A 20,226-nucleotide genomic window follows, 5' to 3' on the forward strand; every position below is an offset into this window, starting at 1 on the left:
CTATCTGGATGGCTCAAGCTTGGGTACTTTCCATGCTCTCCTCTTGGTCCATGGGAAACTCCCACATTCTTAGCATGCCAGGTGCTGAAATAAAGTCTACCCACTAGTGCCACCATTCCAGGTCTGGGCTCCAGCCAACCTCCCACATGTCCCATTCACCAAGCTTTCAGCAAACATTGGTCTCTGTTCATTTATATCTCCCAAATACCAGTAAATTCACGTCAGGCTCTTCCAGAACTGTCTCTCAGTGACCTGCTTGTGGTCTTTGACAACACTGGGTCAGGAGTTCTGCCACCCAGGAAACATCCAGCCAAGGACTCAGATGCCCATCTCAGTTTCTTACAGGCACTCCCAGTCTCTTGGTACTGTCTTACCTTGGCCTGCATCCTCCCCTCGCCCCTAAAGAACAAGAAACGGGGAATACCAAAGCACTCCAGACAGATCAGCAATCAACAACAGATCTATCTCCATAAGAGTGCTCCCTTTCTTGTGTCAAATGTGTCATCTCATAGAGGCTGCAGGTGGCAGTGGGGGCCATGGCAGCTGGAGGAATTGTGCTGTCTTTTGCGTGGCCGGAAAAGTATTTTTCTACAATGTGGGGGCACCTGTGTACACTTCTGTCCTTAAGACTCAGCTCAAACTCCAACACAACCAGGAAAACCTTTCAACATCTTGTTACACACACACAGCCACCTTTAATTTTCTTTTTTCTTTTTTTTTTAACTTTTATTATCATTCAAATGATTGGGCAATTTCATCATATACTACATCCTTTCCAAGGCATGCAGCCTGATCATGAAATAGAAAATTAATGCTTCAATAACAATAATTTATACAGAAAATTTTCCTGAAAATAACATGTAGACTATTTTCCTTGGCCTTTGTATTCAAACAAAGATGAAAGAACTAAGCTGTTAAAAAGCTAAACTGGGCCAGGCGCAGTGGCTCACGCCTGTAATCCCAGCACTTTGGGAGGCCGAGGCGGGCGGATCACGAGGTCAGGAGATCGAGATCATCCTGGCTAACACAGTGAAACCCCATCTCTACTAAAAATACAAAAAATTAGCCAGGCGTGGTGGCAGCCGCCTGTAGTCCCAGCTACTCGGGAGGCTGAGGCAGGAGAATGGCATTGTGTCCGGAATTGGTGGGTTCTTGGTCTCACTGATTTCAAGAATGAAGCCGCAGACCCTCGCGATGACTGTTACAGTTCTTAAAGGCGGCGTGTCCGGAGTTTGTTCCTTCTGATGTTCGGATGTGTTCGGAGTTTCTTCCTTCTGGTGGGTTCGTGGTCTCGCTGGCTCAGGAGTGAAGCTGCGGACCTTCGCGGTGAGTGTTACAGCTCTTAAGGCGGCGCGTCTGGAGTTGTTCGTTCCTCCCAGTGGGTTCGTGGTCTCTCTGGCTTCAGGAGTGAAGTTGCAGACCTTCGCGGTGAGTGTTACACCTCATAAAGGCAGTGTGGACCCAAAGAGTGAGCAGCAGCAAGATTTATTGCAAAGAGCAAAAGAACAAAGCTTCAACAGTGTGGAAGGGGACCCAAGCAGGTTGCCCGCCACCTTTAATTTTCACAACCACCTTGTGAGTTAGAGGAATTAGGTAATTGAACTTAAAGAAGTAAAGAGCTTCTGGTTATATGTGGTGAATTAAGCTTATCTCTGCTCACCCTAGAAATCACATCAAAATAAGAGTAAAGAAGTGAAAAAGGCCAGGCATGGTGGCACGTGCCTGTAGTCCCAGCTACTGGGGAGGCTAAGGTAGGAGGATCACCTGAGCCTGGGAGGCCAAGGCTGCAGTGAGCCATGATGGCGCAACTGTGCTGCAGCCTGGGCAACAAAGTGAGACCCTGTCTGAAAAATAAAAAATAGCCGGGTGCAGTGGCTCACGCCTGTAATCCCAGCACTTTGGGAGGCCAAGGCGGGCGGATCATGAGGTCAGGAGATCGACACCATCCTGGCTAACACGGTGAAGCCCTGTCTCTACTAAAAATACAAAACATTAGCTGGGCATGGTGGCAGGCGCCTGTAGTCCCAGCTACTCAGGAGGCTGAGGCAGGAGAATAGCGTGAACCCGGGAGGCGGAGCTCGCAGTGAACCGAGATCGCGCTACTGCACTCCAGCCTGGGTGACAGAGCGAGACTCCGTCTCAAAAAAAATAAAAATAAAAATAAATAAATAAAAAATAAGACATGAAAAAGCACAAGGACAAAGACTACAGCAAATGAGAGACTGATTTAGTTTGATACATGGAAAGCCAGATGTGCAGGATAACTGACTTAAGTTTGGGATTTTTCCATTCTACTCATAACGTAGGGAGTGAAGAGCCAACAAAGAACAAAATAATCAGTCTTAGATCCCAAGAAGGCTCAAAAACAGAAAAGTCCTTGGTCCTCTGAAAGCAGGGGAAGGAAGATTGGAAAATTCCTTTTTGGAGATAATGACTGACTCAGGAGAAGAAGCCAACAGGAACTCAAAAGCTGCTCCCTCCCTCCTTACTCCCAGGGAGGCCCACATATGACTCTCTGCTCACCCCACCCATGGAGTTTCCAGGCAGCTCTCTCTTAAGTGGGGACAGACAGCCAAGGATCATCTGAGAATTGAAGGCAGCCTCCAACATAAAAGAAGCCAAAAGAGGAGGAGCCCAGAGAGTAACAGATAATGAAGGGACCGGAAGAAAATATCCTAAAACTGCAATTACTATACTTAAAAATATAAGATTGGCCGGGCGTCGTGGCTCACGCCTGTAATCCCAGCACTTTGGGAGGTCAAGGCAGGTAGATCATGAGGACAGGAGTTCAAGACCAACTTGGCCAAGAGGGTGAAACCCTGTCTACACTAAAAATACAAAAATTAGCCGGGCGTGGTGGCACATGCCTGTAGTCCCAGCTACTCGGGAGGCTGAGGCAGGAGAATTGCTTGAACCCAGGAGGCAGAGGTTGCAGTAAGCTGAGATCATGCCACTGCACTCCAGCCTGGGTGACAGAACGAGACTCTGTATCAAAAAAAAAAGAAAAGAAATAGAAGATATTGCACCCATGATACAAAAACAGGATGCTTTTTTTGTTTGTTTTTTGGGACAGTCTTGCTCTGTTGCCCAGGCTAGAGTACAGTAACGTGATCACTGCTCATTGCAGCCTGGACCCCTTAGCTCAAGTGATACTCCCACCTCAGCCTCATGAGTAGCTAGAACTATAGGTGCACTGCACCACAGCCAGCTAACTTTGTTTTTTGTTTTTAATTAAGAAAATGTGGGGGAATGGGGTCTTGCCATGTTCCCCAGACTGGTCTTGAACTCCTGGGCTCAAGTTATCCTCCCGCCTTGGCCTCCCAAAGTGCTGGGATCACAAGCATGAGCTACCACACCCAGCCCTGGTTTCTTAACAATACCCCCTGAAAACTAGAATACAGGCCATGGGCAAGGTGGCTCACACCTGTAATCCCAGCACTTTGGGAGGCCGAGGTGGGCAGATCACTTAGGGTCAGGAGTTCCAGACCAGCCTGGGCAACGTGGTGAAACACCATCTCTACAAAAAATACAAAAACCACCATCTCTACAAAAAATACAAAAACCACCATCTCTACAAAAAATACAAAAACCAGATGGGTGTTGTGGCATGCACCTGTAGTCCCCGAGAGTTGAGATAGTGAGGCAAGAGGACTGCTTGAGCTTCGGAGGTAGTGGCGGCAGTCAGCCTGAGCCGTGTTCCTGCCACTGCGTTGCAGCCTGGGTGACAAAGTGAGACCCTGTCTCAACACCAACAAGCATTCCTCTGGATGCTGAAACATTGAGAAAAAGAAAAACAAAAAGAAAACTGAAAACAATGAGGCAATGCTTTCAAAATTCTAAAGAAACATTATTTTAAATGTAGAATTCTATACTCTGCCAAGATGTTTTCAGACATACAAAAAATAAACTTGCTGTGCTCCTTTCTCAGGAAGCTACTGGATGACAAATTCTACTAAAACAGAGGATGAAACAAAGGAAAACCAAAATATGGCATCCAGGAAATAAGTGAGTCCCAGGATGAAGGTGCAGGGAAGGGCCAGAACTAAAACTTTGCAGCAGGTCTAGGACAACCAATCCACATTGGAGCAAGCTCAGGAGGCCATCACGTGAGGTTAACAACTGTATTTGACCAATGAGAGGAGGTTTCTATTTCTGATGGTAAAAGAATAAAAACAAAAACAATGGGCTGGGCCCGGTGGCTCAAGCCTGTAATCCCAGCACTTTGGGAGGCCGAGGCGGGCGGATTGCAAGCTCAGGAGATCGAGACCATCCTGGCTAACACGGTGAAAACCTGTCTCTACTAAAAATATGAAAAATTAGCCGGGCGTGGTGGTGGGCGCCTGTAGTCCCAGCTACTCAGGAGGCTGAGGCAGGAGAATGGCGTGAACCCGGGAGGCAGAGCTTGCAGTGAGCCGAGATCGTGCCACTACACTCCAGCCTGGGCGACAGAGCAGGACTCCGTCTCAAACAAAAAAAAATGCTAGGTGTGGTGGTTCACTCCTATAATTCCAGCACTTTGGGAGGCTGAGGTGGGCAGATTGCTTGAGCTCACGACCAGTCTAGGTAACCTGGCGAAACCCCGTCTCTACAAAAAAATATAAAAATTAGTCAGGCGTTGTAATCCCAGCACTTCAGGAGGCCGAGGCAGGCAGATCACGAGGTCAGGAGTTCAAGACCAGCCTGGCCAAGATGGTGAAACCCTGTCTCTACTAAAATACAAAAATTAGACAGGTGTGGTGGCACATACCTGTAATCCCAGCTACTTGGGAGGCTGAGGCAGGAGAATCGCTTGAACCCAGGAGGCGGAGGTTGCAGTGAGCAGAGATCATGCCATTGCACTCCCAGCCTGGGCAACAAGAGCGAAACTCTGCCTCAAAAACAAAAAAAAAACTAAATTATAATATTCTATAGTAAACAGTATAGATAATGGCTAACATGGAAAAATTAAGAAATAGCCATATCAGTTCATTCTTTGGGAATAAGTAAGTAAGTACAGGAAGAGCTAGCTAAAGAAGTTAAATTGATTACTTCTGGGAGTAGACCTCAAGAGTACAGAGGGGTGGGGCAGGACCCTACCAATTTTTATTACAAATCTAACTTTTAAAACTATATAGGCCAGGCACGGTGGCTCACACCTATAATCCCAGCACTTTGGGAGGCCAAGGTGGGAGGATCACGTGAGCCCAGGAGTTCAAGACCAGCCTGGGAAACATAGACCCCCTATCTATAAAAAAAAATTAAAAATTAGCCAGGCATGGTGGTACATACCTATAGTCCCAGCTACTTAGGAGGCTGAGGCATAAGAATTGCTTGAGCCTGGAAGGAAGAGGTTGCAGTGAGCCAAGACAGCGCCACTGCACTCCAGCCTGTGTGACAGAGTGAGACTCCATCTCAAAAAAAAAAAAAAAAAAAATTAGCTGGGCGTGGTAGTGTGTGCCTTAGTCCCAGCTATGCAGGAGGCTGAGGCAGGAGGATCCTTTAGGCTAGGAGGTTGGGGCTACAGTGAGCTATGATCACACTACTGCACCCCAGCCTGGGTGACAGAGCACAGACTTTGTTTAAAATAAATAAAAATATATATCTTATTTTATTTATTTATTTATTTTTTTGAGAGTCTCCCTCTGTCACCCAGGCTGGAATGCAGTGGCACGATCTCAGCTCACTGCAACCTCCGCCTCCCAGGTTCAAGCAATTCTCCTGCCTCAGCCTCCTGAGTAGCTGGGATTACAGGCGTGCACCACCACACCCGGCTAATTTTTTTTGTATTTTTAGTAGAGATGGGGTTTCACCATATTGGTCAGGCTGGTCTCAAACTTCTGACCTTGTGATCTGCCCACCTCGGCCTCCCAAAGTGCTGGGATTACAGGTGTGAGCCACCACACCTGGCCGAAAAAAAAAAACTTTAAAAAAGAATTATAAAGGGAATAGATGTTCCTTGTAAAATAATATTTAAACAGTACAATATAAAGTCTCAAGGTAAGGTTACTTGTAGAGTGGATTTGATGCGTGTACACTGAGAGGAAAACGCCAGCAGGGTGTTTAGGACAGCAGAGATTCGGGAGACAGCATAACTGATGCAGGGAGGTGCTGGCAGGAGGGAGGGAGCCAGAGCTTCCTGCCTCATGGCCTTGACTCTCTGTAAAGATGTCAGGCTTCTGTTGAGAGTGATGGGGGAGTAGAGGAAGGCATAGTAGTTGCTACAAGGAACTGACTTGCAGGGCTGACCAGGGTCACTGAAGGCAGCTGACCAATGGGAAACTACTGTTTGGTGGTGACTCAACTCCTGGTGAGACAGGTCTGAGACAAGTTTGGATTTGATCCTGGTTCTGCCTCTTCATTAGCTAAATATCCTTGGCCAAATAACCTAAACTTGCTGAACCTTAGAAGTCCACATGAAAAAATTGAAAAGGTTGAGTACCATTCCATGCTTGGGGTTCAGCTGTGTGAGTGTAGAGTAAAAGTTATTGGCAAGAAGGTGGTTTAAATAAGGTCTTCGCTCATTAGAAATGGAAACACGGCTCCTGGGCCTGTAATCCCAGCACGTTAGGAGGCCCAGACAGGTGGAAACAGAGACATGGAGAACTCAACAAGGAAGGCTCTCCTTCAGGCCAGGGGCTCCTCCCCTCTCTCACACTCAAAACCATCAATATTTGAAGCAAAAAAGGAAAAAAAGTTGCCAAGCTTTATTTAGGCTGTAATGGTTACAGATAACACACATCTAATCCTATATTCCGTGCTTCCCATGCAGTCCCCTGAGCAGGCTCAGCCACCCTTTCCCTCCAGTCTCACTTCTTGTCTTCCTCCTTCTTGTCCTTCTTGCTGTCCTTGGTGGCCTGGGAGGCCAGGGAGCCCATAGCATTTCGAATGGCTTCATTGTTGGGATCCACACCTGGGAGGTTCTCTAGGACACTCTGAAGGAACTCGGGGTCCTGCATCACGTCGTAATCATCCTCCTCCTGCAAACAGGCAGTGTGAGCTCAAGGGAGGGTATGGAGTGGCAGGAAGTAAGCAGGTGTTAAGGACAGGAGCATGCTGCTGCCAGAGCCCCCCTGCCTTCTGACTGCGTGGGGATCTGGGCACCTCTGGCCGAGGTAAGGAAAGGACAAGTCAGCAAAATCCTTTATACAGCATGAATGCAAACAGTTATTACTAACCAAATAGAGGAGGGGCCTGCTGAGAACTCTGTTAATTGAGCTCTGAGGAGAAAAACAGATGCCATCACATTGAGGTTTCCTGCTCTCAAGACACCTAGTTCTCCTTTTTCTTTTTCCCAGACCCTCTTTTCTCCCTCCTGGGAAGACATCCTAGAGAACTGCCCAGGCTGCTCCCACCAGCAAGGAAGGAAAATTACAGAACAAGAGGACATTTCTCCAACTCTGACCATTAGCATTGCTACCTTAGCAAGGTTTACATGTAAGAAATGCATATCCATGTGTTTCCCTCTGCTCCTCAAAGGACTTAGCTATGGTAGAAATGCTCCCAGCCCCAGAGGGATGAGGATCTAAATTCAAGGACTTTAGACCTGATGGGGGCAGGGTTGGGTCTCACCTTGGCTGGCTCAGATGTGTCCATGGCTGAGCTGGCATCAATGTCTGCTGATTCCGCCTGGCCAAACTCTGAGGAAGAGAGGTCAGTCTGTTCAGTTACACTTCCTCACCCCAACCTCTGCCTAGGCACCACCCAGGCTCTGGCTCACCTGCTCCCTGCAGGGACATCTGCATGGCATAAGCAATCTGCTCCTCCTCAGTCATACTGCTCAGGTCAGGAAGCCCAGTGCGGCCAAACTCTTGCTGGCTGATGGTCATCTTCAGCAGGGCATCGTCTGAGTCTGGGAAAAAGAAAAGAGGAGCAGGGTAGAATCGGTGCCATATCCACACAGGCCAGCCTCCAAAGCCATTCCTAGCCCAGCCCTCCCACATATTCCTACCCTGTCAGACCTCCACACTCTCCCTGCAGTGCCTACACCCAGCTTTCAATGTTTAGCATCCCGCAGTCCCAGGACTTCAGATTCCACCTCTTTCACCTTCAGTCCCAGTCGTAGCAATCCCGGCCTCAGCAGCAGAAGCTGCAGCTGCCCGCCGGGCCTCCTCCTCCTGCCGCTGCCGCTGCTCTTCCATAGATACACGAAGGGCCTGGTGAAGGGCAGGGCATAATCAGGGCTCCCCTGCCCTCACTCCTACAGGGAGCTGGGTAAGTCAGTTGGGGTGTGGGAAAGGAACATAAAGGGGCAGCTTCTGGTTTATCACACAGAGAAGCTGGAGGGATAAGCAGTGGTACGGGATTAAAAAGTAAGGACTTGGGAGAAGCCTCGGTTTTCATCAGAAGTGAACAAGAAAGCGTCTGACACTGGTGCCCCTAGAGATCAGACAGAATTATAGGGAAGAGGGGACAAAAGGAGGTCTTGGAAAATGAGTGATTGGTAGTGTCTAGGACTGTCCAGCTTGATAGAAGCTCTGTGATGTGTGTGCCAGAAGAGAACAAAGAAGGACCTTTGGACTCTACCTGGGGTCAACATTTGCTCACCAAGGCCAGCTCAGGATCAGCACTGGGATCTACTCCAAATTCAAAGTCACTGGCACCAAGACCCAGCATGGCACCACCTTCACCAGCCAAAATCGGAGAACTGATGAGAGCATCAGCCAAACTGGGCCCAGGAGGCACTGTCACCAGATGAGAACCGGTTCCATCTTTGCCATTCAACGTGTTTACAAAGGCTGTCAGCTTTTCTGTGTTCACCTCCTGGGGAGGAAAGAACACATGACACCCTCCTTCAGGCCTTGCTCCCTGTTCTTTGCCATTTCTGCACTACTCTGCCACAGTGCCCGCACTCCTCAGGGTTAAGGACCATTCTGTTTATGACCAAATTAAGTCAATGCCCTCCAATCAGTCCTTACTCACCTCTTCCCCAAAATTGATAATGTCAACATTTACTTTCTCCTTCTTGAGGCGTTTAGCCAGTTTCACCAGCTGGGAAGAAGGGGAGAAAAATCAAGAAATCTGTTCCATACTCGAGGTGGGAAAGGACCCGCCGCATAAAAGCATACAGAAATCTATTGACCTCCCCAAGGTCCTCCAACAGAATCACTGAATTCTCCACATTCACCTTTCCCCAAAGTGATGAGCCTGATGCCTCTGCCAGGTTCTCCTGAGGGCTGAAAGACCTCAGTCCCAAACACGGGCTCCCCACATTCCCCAGCTGCCACTTGGACTCACATCCTTTTCATTGTCCTCCACTGGGCTTCCCACAAAGGCAATGATGCGCATCTTGTGATTCTTGCCTTGTCGGTGCTTCAGAGCCAGCTTGTAAAGGGAGAGGAAGTTCTCAGAGTCAACCAGAGGAATCACTCAGCTCTTTCCTCTGTCACTCGGTTCCCTTTTTCTTACAGTTTCTTTGTACCTGAAGTACACCATCTACCATCACGCTCACACAAGATTTAACACCCCCAACTCCTCCCTTTTTGCTATGACTCTCTGTACATAAAGAAGGGCGGTTAATTCTCTTTTTTTTTTTTTTTTTTTTGAGATGGAGTCTCGCTCTGTCGCCCAGTCTGGAGTGCAGTGCTGCGATCTCAGCTCACTGAAACCTCCACCTTCCAGGTTCCAGCGATTATCCTGCCTCAGCCTCCCTAGTACTGGCTAATTTTTATATTTTCAGTAGAGATGGGGTTTCACCACATTGGCCAGACTGGTCTCGAACTCGTGACCTCAGGTGATCCGCCTGTCTTAGCCTCCCAAAGTGCTGGGATTACAGGTATGAGCCACCGCACCCAGCATTTTTTTTTTTTTTTTTTTTTTTTAAGAGAAACAGGGTCTCACTATGTGCCCAGACTGGTCTTCAACTGCTGGCCTTCAGCAATCCTCCTCCCTTGGCCTCCCAAAGTGATGGGATTACAGGCATGAGCTACCACGCCCGGCCTTAATTCTCAATTCTAGGGATTTTTCCCTTCACAACCCTCAACTACCCTGGGATTCATCCCCCATATCCTTTCTACTTCAAGTTAGCTTTCTCTTGCTCTGGTCCTAGCTCAGGATTCCAGGGGAGAAATGAGTATCATGGACGCAGGACCTCAGAGCAGGGAGGAAAGGTCCAGGGAACCCAGTAGGACTCACATGGGCCACGCGGATGCCCGTGCAGAAGGTGATCTTGCCCTTGGGTTGGACAGTATGTAGCTTGGACAGGATACGGCCAGTGTCTGGGGTGAGTGTGGTCAGCACTTCACAGTCACTGGGATGTAGGAAAAGCATTTCAGTGAGTTCAGGTCAGCACAAGTACCTCTAAACTGTGTCTGACTTTTATTTATTTATTTTTTTTGAGACGGAGTCTCGCTCTGTCACCCAGGCTGGAGTGTGTGGCGCGATCTCGGCTCACTGCAAGCTCCGCCTCCCGGGTTCACGCCATTCTCCTGCCTCAGACTCCCAAGTAGCTGGGACTACAGGCGCCCACTACCACGCCCGGCTAATTGTTTGTATTTTTTTTAGTAGAGACAGGGTTTCACTGTGTTAGCCATGATGGTCTCGATCTCCTGACCTCGTGATCTGCCCATCTTGGCCTTCCAAAGTGCTGAGATTACAGGTGTGAGCCACCGTGCCTGGCCTGTGTCTGACTTTTCTTTAGAGACCTGGATAATAACCATTATTTCTATTCTAACTGTAATCTCTATTCTTCATTTTATTTTTTGAGACAGAGTCTCACTCTGTCACCCAGGCTGGCATGCAGTGGCGAATCTCAGCTCACTGCAACCTCCGCCTCCCGGGTTCAAGTAATTCTCGTGCATCAGCCTCCTGAGTAGCTGGGATTACAGATGTGCACCACCACGCCTGGCTAATTTTTGTATTTTTAGTAGAGACAGCGTTTTGCCATGTTGGTCAGGCTGGTCTCGAAATCCTGACCTCAAGTGATCCATCTGCCTTGGCCTCCCAGAATGCAGGGATTACAGGCGTGAGCCACCGTGCTTGGCCTCTATTCTTCTTAATCAAACATCTAGTATTTAATGGAAACCAAGCACAGAAATAATTAAGTGGTTGGCTTTGTAAGAAACCTGCCCTCTGCTTCCAAATGTTTTCCCCTAACTCCTTTTAAAGGCTCACAGGGCCCTGAGAATCCACCAAAATAACGATGCTAATTTGTATCTCTCCTGTCTTCTCCACCTCCAGACCCATTTTCCCAGCTAACAGTATGTACACTGGAGTGGGAGGCTACTCATTTAAGAATTATCAGTTCCTAAAACAAAACACTTTAGGGTAAAAGGATGAGTGACATATACCCAGGGGCTCTGATCCAAAAATTACTTTTCTTTTTCTTTTTTTTTTGAGATGGAGTCTCATTCTGTCGCCCAAGCTGGTGTGCAGTGGTGTGATCTTGGCTCACTGCAACCTCAGCCTCCCAGGTTCAAGCGATTCTCCTGCCTCAGCCTCCTGAGTAGCTGGTATTACAGGTACCCACCACCATGCCTGGCTAATTTTTGTATTTTTAGTAGAGACGGGGTTGCCCTGTTGCCCAGGGTGGTCTCAAACTCTTGGGATTACAGACATGAGCCACTATGCCCAGCCCAAAATCACTTTTCACTGACTTTAAAATATATTATGAAATTTCACCCCGTACCCTAGCCCTGCCCAACAAACAATAAAAAGAAACAGAAATTTCACCCCAGGAGATTTAGCTTCCGTACTGTATTAAATTCAGGTTAATACAAAAAACAAGTTGCTATTGACATTTACACTAAGTAGTGCAGAAGGCAGTCTAGGAAGGTGATGGGCAAAAGCAGCCTCATGGAATCTAAAGAAGAGTAGCATGTAACAACCACCCACCTACTGAGTCCCCTCCTCCTCTGTCCCCCATACTTAGCCAGTGTGATAAGGCCCACGTTGTTCTCAGGGTTGCTGCGGGTCTTTGAATGACAAACTATGTTGACAGCATCCTGCTGGGCCTGCAGCCGGGTGGGTAAGAAGTCTCCATTCCGCATATACTCACTGTTGTCCACACTGTCAGATTAGGGTTGAAGGACAAGAGAGAAGAAATGTAGAAGTTTTCCAAAACCTTCTCTCCAGTTCCAGAGGCCCCCTATGGCAGCAGCTCTCAGTCTTCATAGAGTCACCTGTAGCTTTTTTTCTTTTTTAAATATACAGATGATCAAGCCTTAGCCCACATCTATTGACTCAGAATAACCAATGAGGAATTTTTTTTGTGTTTTTTTTTTTGAGACAGGGTCTTGCTCTGTCACTCAGGCTGGAGTAGAGTGGTGCACTAATGGCTCTCTGCAGCTTCTACCTCCTGGGCTCAAGTGATCCTCTCACCTCAGCCTCCCAAGTAGCTGGGACTATAGGTGCAAGCCACCATGCAGCTACCTTTCAAATTTTTTTTGTAGAGACAGGGGTCTAGCTATGTTGCCCAAGCTGATCTTGAACTTCTGAGCTCAAGAGATCCTCCTGTCTCCACCTCCCCAAGTGCTGGGATAACAGGTGTGAGCCACCTGGTACCCAGCCGAAAAAATTTTTAAATCCTTACAAAATGATTCTGATGAGCACCAAAGGTGGTGATCTACTGATGAACCACAGCACCTTCTTATAAGCTGCACTTAAGTGCTACTAAGCTTTGTCATGGATAAATACTCTAAGTCTGCCATTAAATGGCAGTAATCCAAATATAGGAAATGAAGAAGGTAACTTAAAAATATCTATAGCTGGGTGCGGTGGCTCACGTCTGTAATCCCAGCATTTTGGGAGGCCGAGGCAGGCGGATCACCTGAGGTCAGGAGTTCAAGACCAGCCTGACCAACATGGAGAAACTCCGTCTCTACTAAAAGTAGAAAATTAGCTGGGCGTGGTGGCACATGCCTGTAATCCCAGCTACTCGGGAGGCTGAGGCAGGAGAATCGCCTGAACCCAGGAGGCGGAGGTTGCGGTGATCACACCATTGTACTCCAGCCTGGGCAACAAGAGCAAAACTTCGTCTCAAAAAAAAAAAGAAAAAGAAAAAAAAATCTATAAAATAGGCTGGGCACAGTGGCTTATGCCTGCAATCCCAGCACTTTGGGAGGTGGAGGCGGGTGTATCAACTGAAGTCAGGAGTTAGAGACCAGTGTTGGCTAACATCGTGAAACTCCGTCTCTACTATAAAAATACAATAATTAGCCAGGCATGGTTGTGCACACTTGTAGTCCCAGCTACTCAGGAGGCTGAGGCAGGAGAATTGCTTGAACCCGGGAGGCCGAGGTTGCAGTGAGTCGAGATCATGCCACTGCACTCCAGCCTGGGCGACAGAGTGAGACTCCGTCAAAAAAAAAAAAAAAAAAAAAGAACTATAAAATAGGGCCAGGCATGGTGGCTCACACCTGTAATCCCAGCACTTTGGGGGGCCGAGGCGGGCAGATCACTTGAGCTCAGGAGTTTGAGACCAGCCTGGCAAACATGGTGAAACCCCATTTCTACTAAAAAATATAAAAGTTAGCCAGGGGTGGTGGCAGGCACCTGTAATCCCAGCTACTCGGGTGGCTGAGGCAGGAGAATCACTTGAACCCAAGAGGTGGAGGCTGCACTGAGCCGAGATCGTGCCACTGCCTCAAAAAAAAGAGGTCTATAAAATAACACACACTTGGCAGCACTGAGTGCAGGAAAGTACAATGCAGTCATGTCATTAAATGCTTAAGAGCTTCGACAGCTGAACTGAACGGTAAAAATGAGGTTTTGTGGATCTGAAGTCTCACCTCTTAGATCCCTGCAACTTTTCATGATCTAAAAGTATCCAGCTAATGTGAAATATAATCTTGAGTTTCCCAAAGACCAAAAGAAGGCAGGTAAGTGATGCAGTTATATAAGCTCCTATAAGGATCAATTCCTGATGACCTCTGAGGTCCCTGAGAGCTCTAATAGTTAAGGTTCTACCTGTGCTAACGGACGGAAGCATTGCCTTAGATGAGATACCTCATTTCTTCCTTTTTTTATTTTTTTTGAGACAGAGTTTTGCTCTTGTTGCCCAGGCTGGAGTGCAATGGCTCAATCTCGGCTCACCACAACCTCCGCCTCCCAGGTTCAAGCAATTCTCCTCCCTCAGCCTCCTAAGTAGCTGGGATAACAGGCGTGCACCACCATACCCGGCTAATTTTGTATTTTTAGTAGAGACGGGGTTTCTCCATGTTGGTCAGGTTGGTCTCAAACTCCCAACCCTCAACCTCAGGTGATCCACCCACCTCAACCTACCAAAGTGCTGGGATTACAGGCATGAGCCACCACACTTGGCCCTTATTTCTTCTTTTTAGAATTTTATCTATTTTTTAGGCTGGGCATGGTAGCTCATGTCTGTAATCTCAGCACTTTGGGAGGCCGAGAAGGGAGAATCGCTTGAGCCCAGGAGTTGGAGAACAGCCTGGGCAACACAGGAAGACCCAAACTCTACCAAAAAAAACACATTTTTAATTTATTTTTTATTTTATAGAGATGGAGTCTCACTTTGTTGCCCAGGCTAGTCACAAACTCCTAGACTCATGCAGTCCTCCTGCCTTGGCCTCTCAAAGTGCTGGGATTACAGGTGTGAGCCACAGCACCTAGCCAAGACATCTCATTTCTATTGGCAAGCAAAATGTGAGCTTGGGGCAATTTTTTTTCTTTAGTATGCTTTGTTTGGCAATAAACCAAAAATGGTAAAGAGAGGTAATTAAGAAGGTACTGGAAAACAAGTATTACTAGAAAAGGGAATACAGGTTGAGTACACTTAATCAGAAACTCTTGAGATCCGAAATGCCCCAAATCAGAAAGTTTTTGAGTGCTGACATGATGTTCAAAGAAAATTATCACTGGAGCACTTCAGACTTCCAGATTAGGGATACTCCGCTGGTTAAGTATAATGTAAATATTCCAAAATCTGACAAAAATCCAAAATCTGAAACACTTCTGGTCCTAGCCATTTCAGATAGGGAATACTCAACCTGTCTAGGGTAGTATTCAGGCACAGGTTCAAGCGCAGGCACAGGTTCAAGTGCAGTCACAGCTCACTGTAGCCTCAACCTCCCAGGCTCAAAAGATCTTCCCACTTCAGCCTCCCGGGTAGCTGGGACCACAGGCGTGCACCACCATGCCGGCTAATTTTTGTATTTTTAGTAGAGACGGGGTTTTCACCATGTTGGCCAGGTTGGTCTTAAGCTCCTGACCTCCGATGATCCACCCACCTCAGCCTCTCAAAGTGCTGGGATTACAGGTGTGAGCCACCACACCTGGCCATTTCACATATTTTTTTGAGACAGGATCTTGCTCTGTCACCCACGCTGGAGGCCAGTGATGAAATCATAGCTCACTGTAACCTCAAACTCCTGGGCTTAACCCCTTCTCCTGCCTCGGCCTCCTAAGTAGCTGGGATTACTGCCAAAACCTTTATTTTAAAAGAGAATACAGGCTGGGTGTGATGGTTCATGCCTGTAATCCCAGCACTTAGGGAGGCCAAGGAGGGAGGCTCTCTTGAGCCCAAGAGTTCGAGACCAGCCTAATCAATATGACAAAACCCCATCTCTACAAAAAATACAAAAAATAGCTGGGCATGGTGGTATGTGCCTGTAGTCCTAGCTATTCAGGAGGCTGAGGCAGGAGGATCACTTGAGCCCATGAGGTCGAGGCTGCAGTGAGCCAAGATCACACCACTGCACTCCAGCCTGGGTGACAGAATGAGACCCTGTCTCCCAAAAAAAAAAAAAACACTCAAAAAGGGTAATACAATGGCACATGTGCAAGGCAGTCACATCAACAGCAGGTTCCCCATGATGCACTACATAGGGCCAAGAACTATGTGCATACTGCCACAAAAAGAATAAAATACTTTGGCTGGGCGTTGTGGCTCATGCCTGTAATCTCAGCACTTTGGGAGGCTGAGGCCAGCGGATCACCTGAGGTCAGGTGTTCGAGACCAGCCTGACCAATATGATGAAACCTCATCTCTACTAAAAATACAGAAAAAAATTACCCAGGCGTGGTGGCATGCACCTGTAATCCCAGCTACTCGGGAGGCTGAGACAGGAGAATCGCTTGAACCTGGTAGGTGGAGGTTGCAGTGAGTTGAGATGGCGCCATTGCACTCCAGCCTGGGCAACAAGAGCGAGACTCCGTCTCAAAAAAAAAAAAACACACAAACAAACAAACCTAGGAATACAACTAACCAGGGAGATGAAAGAGCTCTACAATGAGAATTACAAAATACTGCTCAAATAAATCAAAGAAGATACAAACAAGTGGAAAAACATCCCATGTTCATGAATAGGAAGAATCAATATCATTAAAATGGCCATACTGCCGAGCATGGTGGCTCACACCTGTAATTCCAGCACTTTGGGAGGCTGAGGTGGGCAGATCACTTGAGGCCAGGAGTTCAAGACCAGGCTGGTCACATGGCCAAACCCCATCTTTACTAAAAATACAAAAAAAAAAAAAAAGCCAGGTATGGTGGCAGGTGCCTGGAATCCCAGCTACTTGGAAGGCTGAGGCACAATAATCACTTGAACCTGAGAGGCGGAGGTTGCAATGAGCCAAGATCACACCACTGCACTCCAGCCTGGGAGACAGAGCAAGACTTGGTCTCATAAATAAATAAATTAATTAATTAAAATTGGCCATTCTTCCCAAAGCAATTTACAGATTCAATGCTACTCCTATCAAACTACCAAGGACATTCTTCAAAGAACTAGAAAAAACTATTTGAAAATTCATATGGAACCAACAAAGAGCCAGAAAAGCCAAAGCAATCCTAAGCTAAAAGAACAAAGCTGGAGGCAACTTTACCCAACTTCAAACTATTACTTAGGGCTACAATAACCAAAACTGCACGGCACGGGTACAAAACAGGCACAGAAATCAATGGGACAGAATAGAGAGTCTAGAAATAAGGCCGCACACCTATGACCATCTGCTCTTTGACAAAGCTGACAAAACAAGCAGTGAGGAAAAAGAGTCCCTGTTCAATAACTGGGGATACTGGCTAGCCATATGCAGAAAATTGAAGCTGGACCCCTTTCTTATACCATACACAAAAATTAACTGAAGATGGATTAAAGACGATGTAAAACCCAAAACTACAAAAATCCTGGAAGACAGGCTGGGCACAGTGGCTCACGCCTATAATGCCAGCACTTTGGGAGGCTGAGGCGGGCGGATCACCTGAAGTTGGGAGTTCGAGACCAGCCTGACGGACATGGAGAAATCCGGTCTCTACTAAAAACACAAAATTAGCTGGGCGTGGTGGTGCATGCCTGTAATCCCAGCTACTAAGGAGGCTGAGGCAGGAGAATTGCTTGAACACGGGAGACGGATGTTGCGGTGAGCCAAAGGTTGCGGTGAGCTGAGATTGTGCCATTGCACTCCAGCCTGGGCAATAAGAGCGAAAAAAAAAATGGGCAAAGGAGCCAGGCATGGTGGCTCAACGCCTGTAATCCCTGCACTTTGGGAGGCTGAGGCAGGTGGATTACCTGAGCTCAGGAGTTTGAGACCAGCCTGGCCAACACGATGAAACCCCGTCTCTACCAAAAATACAAAAAAGCTGGGCGTGGTGGCGGGCACCTGTAATCCCAGTTACTCAGGAGGCTGAGGCAGGAGAATCACTTGAATCAGGGAGGCGGAGGTTGCAGTGAGCTGAGACGGTGCCACTGTACTCCAACCTAGGCAACAAGAGCAAAACTCCTTCTCAAAGAGAAAAAAAAAAAAAAAGTGGGCAAAGGACATGAACAGACATCAGATACTTTATTTTTATTTATTTATTTATTTTATTATTTTTTTTTTCGAGAGGGAGTCTCACTCTGTCGCCCAGGCTAGAGTGCAGTGGCGCCATCTCGGCTCACTGCAACCTCCACCTCCCGGGCTCAAACGATTCTCCCACCTCAGCCTCCGGAGTAAGCGTCCACCACCACGCCTGGCTAATTTTTGTATTTTTAGTAGAGATGGGGTTTCACCATGTTGGCCAGGCTGGTCAGTAACTCCTGACCTCAGGTGATACACCCACTTCGGCCTTCCAAAGTGCTGGGATTACAGGCCTGAGCCACTGCCCCAGCCAGACACTTTTCAAAAGACGACATACATATGGCCAACAAGCATATGAAAAAAACCTCAATATCACTGATCATTAGAGAAATGCAAATAAATCAAAACCACAATGAGATACCACCTAACACCAGTCAGAATGGCTATTACTAAAAAATAAAAAAATAACAGATGCTGGCAAGGTTGCGAGAAAAGAGAACACTGTTATACTGTTGGTGCAAGTGTAAATTAGTTCAATCATTGAGAATCACTTGAACCAGGGAGGCGGAGGCTGCAGTGAGCCGGATTGGGCCACTGCACTCCAGTCCGGGAGACAGAGCGAGACTGTCTCAAAAAAAAATTATTCATCGTTTATCTGAAATTCAAATTTCACTGGGCATCCTGTATGTTATCTGGCAACGCTATGCTCCCCCCCGAAAATAAAAAGAAGAAATCTCATAGGTGTCTGTTTCACCCAATTGGTGATTTGTGTTCGTCAACTATTCTGTATTACATTCAATGATTACACTTAGAAGGAACTCTTGAAATCCTGCAAAAATTTATGTCCTCCTCTTCTAATGTGACTCGTAATAGGTACTCAGCCCAAGCCTGAGACTGACGAAGAGAGCTACCTCTCCGGATGAAGCCTTTGTGTCAGACAGCCCTGGGTTTAAATCTTGACTCCACCACTTAACTAGCTGTATGATTTTGGACAAATCACTTAAAATCGCTGAGACTCGGTATCCTGAACCGTAAAATGGAGAGATAACTTACCTTCAGGTGTGGTTGTGAGGTTTAAGTGAGATAAACAAAATGACTGATACATAAAAAAACAATCTGTAAATGGTACCTTTGAAGATGATACAGGGAAAGGTAATGAAGTTAGAGACGAGGGAATGGGGAGAGGGATTAATAATCTATTTTCCTAATAGACGTTATTTTGCGAAGAAAGGAGGGCAGAAAACTATTACGATGAGTCCGAAAAGCAGAACTGTGGCTAAAGACAGACCCGGGCTGCTCTAGAGAAGACGGCGCTAGAACAGAGAAAGGCAGCAGGATTGACCAGTCAATGACCGTCCCCCTGGGGGTAACAGGGGTAACCCGGGACTATCCGCCACTCCAGGGCCCCGGGATGACTCAGGGAGTCCAGCGGGCTCCTTACCTCCGGGCCCAGGGCCGCCTCTCGCCCATGAGCCCCCGGCCCCCACCCCAGGCCCTCCCTGCCTTGGCGCTACACGCGCCCGGGACCCAGCTCTGCCCCTCCTGCCCCGAGGTAGCTCCTCACCACACCATAGTGCTTTCCAACACCATCTTGCCACCTTCCTCCCTCCCGACAGGATCTCCGGGACGGCCTAACAACAACTCCTCCAATTGGCCCGTCGCTCTTCACCAATCACAGACCTCAGCTTGGCCAGCTGCTTCCGCCTCCGTCCTCCACGTTGCGTTCTGGGAGTTGTAGGCGCCGCCAAACAAATGGGCGTCTTGGGCGTAGTTGGAGGGAATCAACGGTTAACACAAAAAACAGGATCTAGCCTCCACTTTCCCTGCCATTGCAGTTCTCAGTTGGGGTTTCCCGCTGGCCGGATCTCAGGGGAGGTATGGAGGAACCTTTGAAAGTGCTGTGTCGATTCCAGCTTCGTCATTTTAAAAAAGTGTCGGGATCGGCTGAGCGCGGTGGCTCACTGCTGTTATCCCAGCACTTTGGGAGGTCAAGGCGGGCGGATCACGAGGTCAGGAGTTCGAGACCAGCCTGGCCAGGATGGTGAAACCCTGTCTCTACTAAAAATACAAAAAAATTAGCTGGGCCTGGTGGCGCACGCCTGTAGTCCCAGCTACTCGGGAGGCTGCGGCAGGAGAATTACTTGAACCCGGGAGGCAGAGATTGCAGTGAGCCGAGATCGCACCACTGCACTCCAGCCTGGGCGACAGAGTGAGATTCCGTCTCAAAAAAAGAAAAAAAAAAGTGTCGGGATCGCCAATGACTTTCTACAGCCCTCAGTTCCCTGTAGAATTTTAATTCAACAAGCCCTTATACCCTTGAATTGAATTTATTTGTATATTTATCTCCTCCCCCATTTAACTAAGGGTAGGCAACGTGCTTTTTTTTTTCCTTTTTCTTTTTCTTTTTTTTTTTTGAGACGGAGGAGTCTCGCTCTGACACCCAGGCTACAGTGGAGTGGCTAGATCTAGGCTCACTGCAACCTCTGCCTCCTGGGTTCCATGGATTCTCCTGCCTCA

General features: G+C 47.7%; 1 protein-coding gene and 1 long non-coding RNA gene across 5 annotated transcripts; both read right to left on the reverse strand.

The window, feature by feature from the left end:
* Positions 1–555: 555 nt before the first annotated feature.
* On the reverse strand, positions 556–3,764 carry LOC134738077 (uncharacterized). The gene is made up of 3 exons (XR_010123609.1): positions 3,614–3,764; positions 3,425–3,517; positions 556–2,985 (listed from the first exon to the last, which is right to left on the reverse strand). It is a non-coding gene; the product is annotated as an uncharacterized LOC134738077 (long non-coding RNA).
* Positions 3,765–6,668: 2,904 nt separating this feature from the next.
* On the reverse strand, positions 6,669–19,429 carry PSMD4 (proteasome 26S subunit ubiquitin receptor, non-ATPase 4). Of its 4 annotated transcripts, none has more exons than XM_054474033.2 (10): positions 19,274–19,429; positions 11,842–11,982; positions 10,111–10,225; positions 9,214–9,300; positions 8,899–8,967; positions 8,524–8,739; positions 8,024–8,132; positions 7,697–7,828; positions 7,549–7,616; positions 6,669–6,956 (listed from the first exon to the last, which is right to left on the reverse strand). In XM_054474033.2, the coding sequence occupies exons 1-10, from the start codon at positions 19,297–19,299 to the stop codon at positions 6,786–6,788; spliced, it is 1,134 nt and encodes a 377-aa protein (XP_054330008.1). In that variant the 5' UTR covers positions 19,300–19,429; the 3' UTR covers positions 6,669–6,785. The 4 variants fall into 4 exon arrangements, with proteins under 4 accessions (XP_054330008.1, XP_054330007.1, XP_054330056.1 ...); XM_054474032.2 differs by having other exon boundaries at positions 8,015–8,132; positions 19,274–19,359; XM_054474081.2 differs by lacking the exon at positions 11,842–11,982 and having other exon boundaries at positions 8,015–8,132; positions 19,274–19,341.
* Positions 19,430–20,226: the final 797 nt, after the last annotated feature.

The sequence above is a fragment of the Pongo pygmaeus genome, chromosome 1, assembly GCF_028885625.2.
Source record: "Pongo pygmaeus isolate AG05252 chromosome 1, NHGRI_mPonPyg2-v2.0_pri, whole genome shotgun sequence".
NCBI classification, from domain to species: domain Eukaryota; kingdom Metazoa; phylum Chordata; class Mammalia; order Primates; family Hominidae; genus Pongo; species Pongo pygmaeus.

Bases quoted from the DNA above. Each gene is read 5' to 3' on its own strand.
- PSMD4 (XM_054474032.2), bottom strand. From the start codon at position 19,299: ATGGTGTTGGAAAGCACTATGGTGTG. The intron at 7,617-7,696 runs GTGAGCCAGAGC...TCTCTTCCTCAG, and splicing joins GATGTCCCTGCAGGGAGCAG to AGTTTGGCCAGGCGGAATCA. The intron at 6,957-7,548 runs GTGAGACCCAAC...GCCTGTTTGCAG, and splicing joins ACACATCTGAGCCAGCCAAG to GAGGAGGATGATTACGACGT.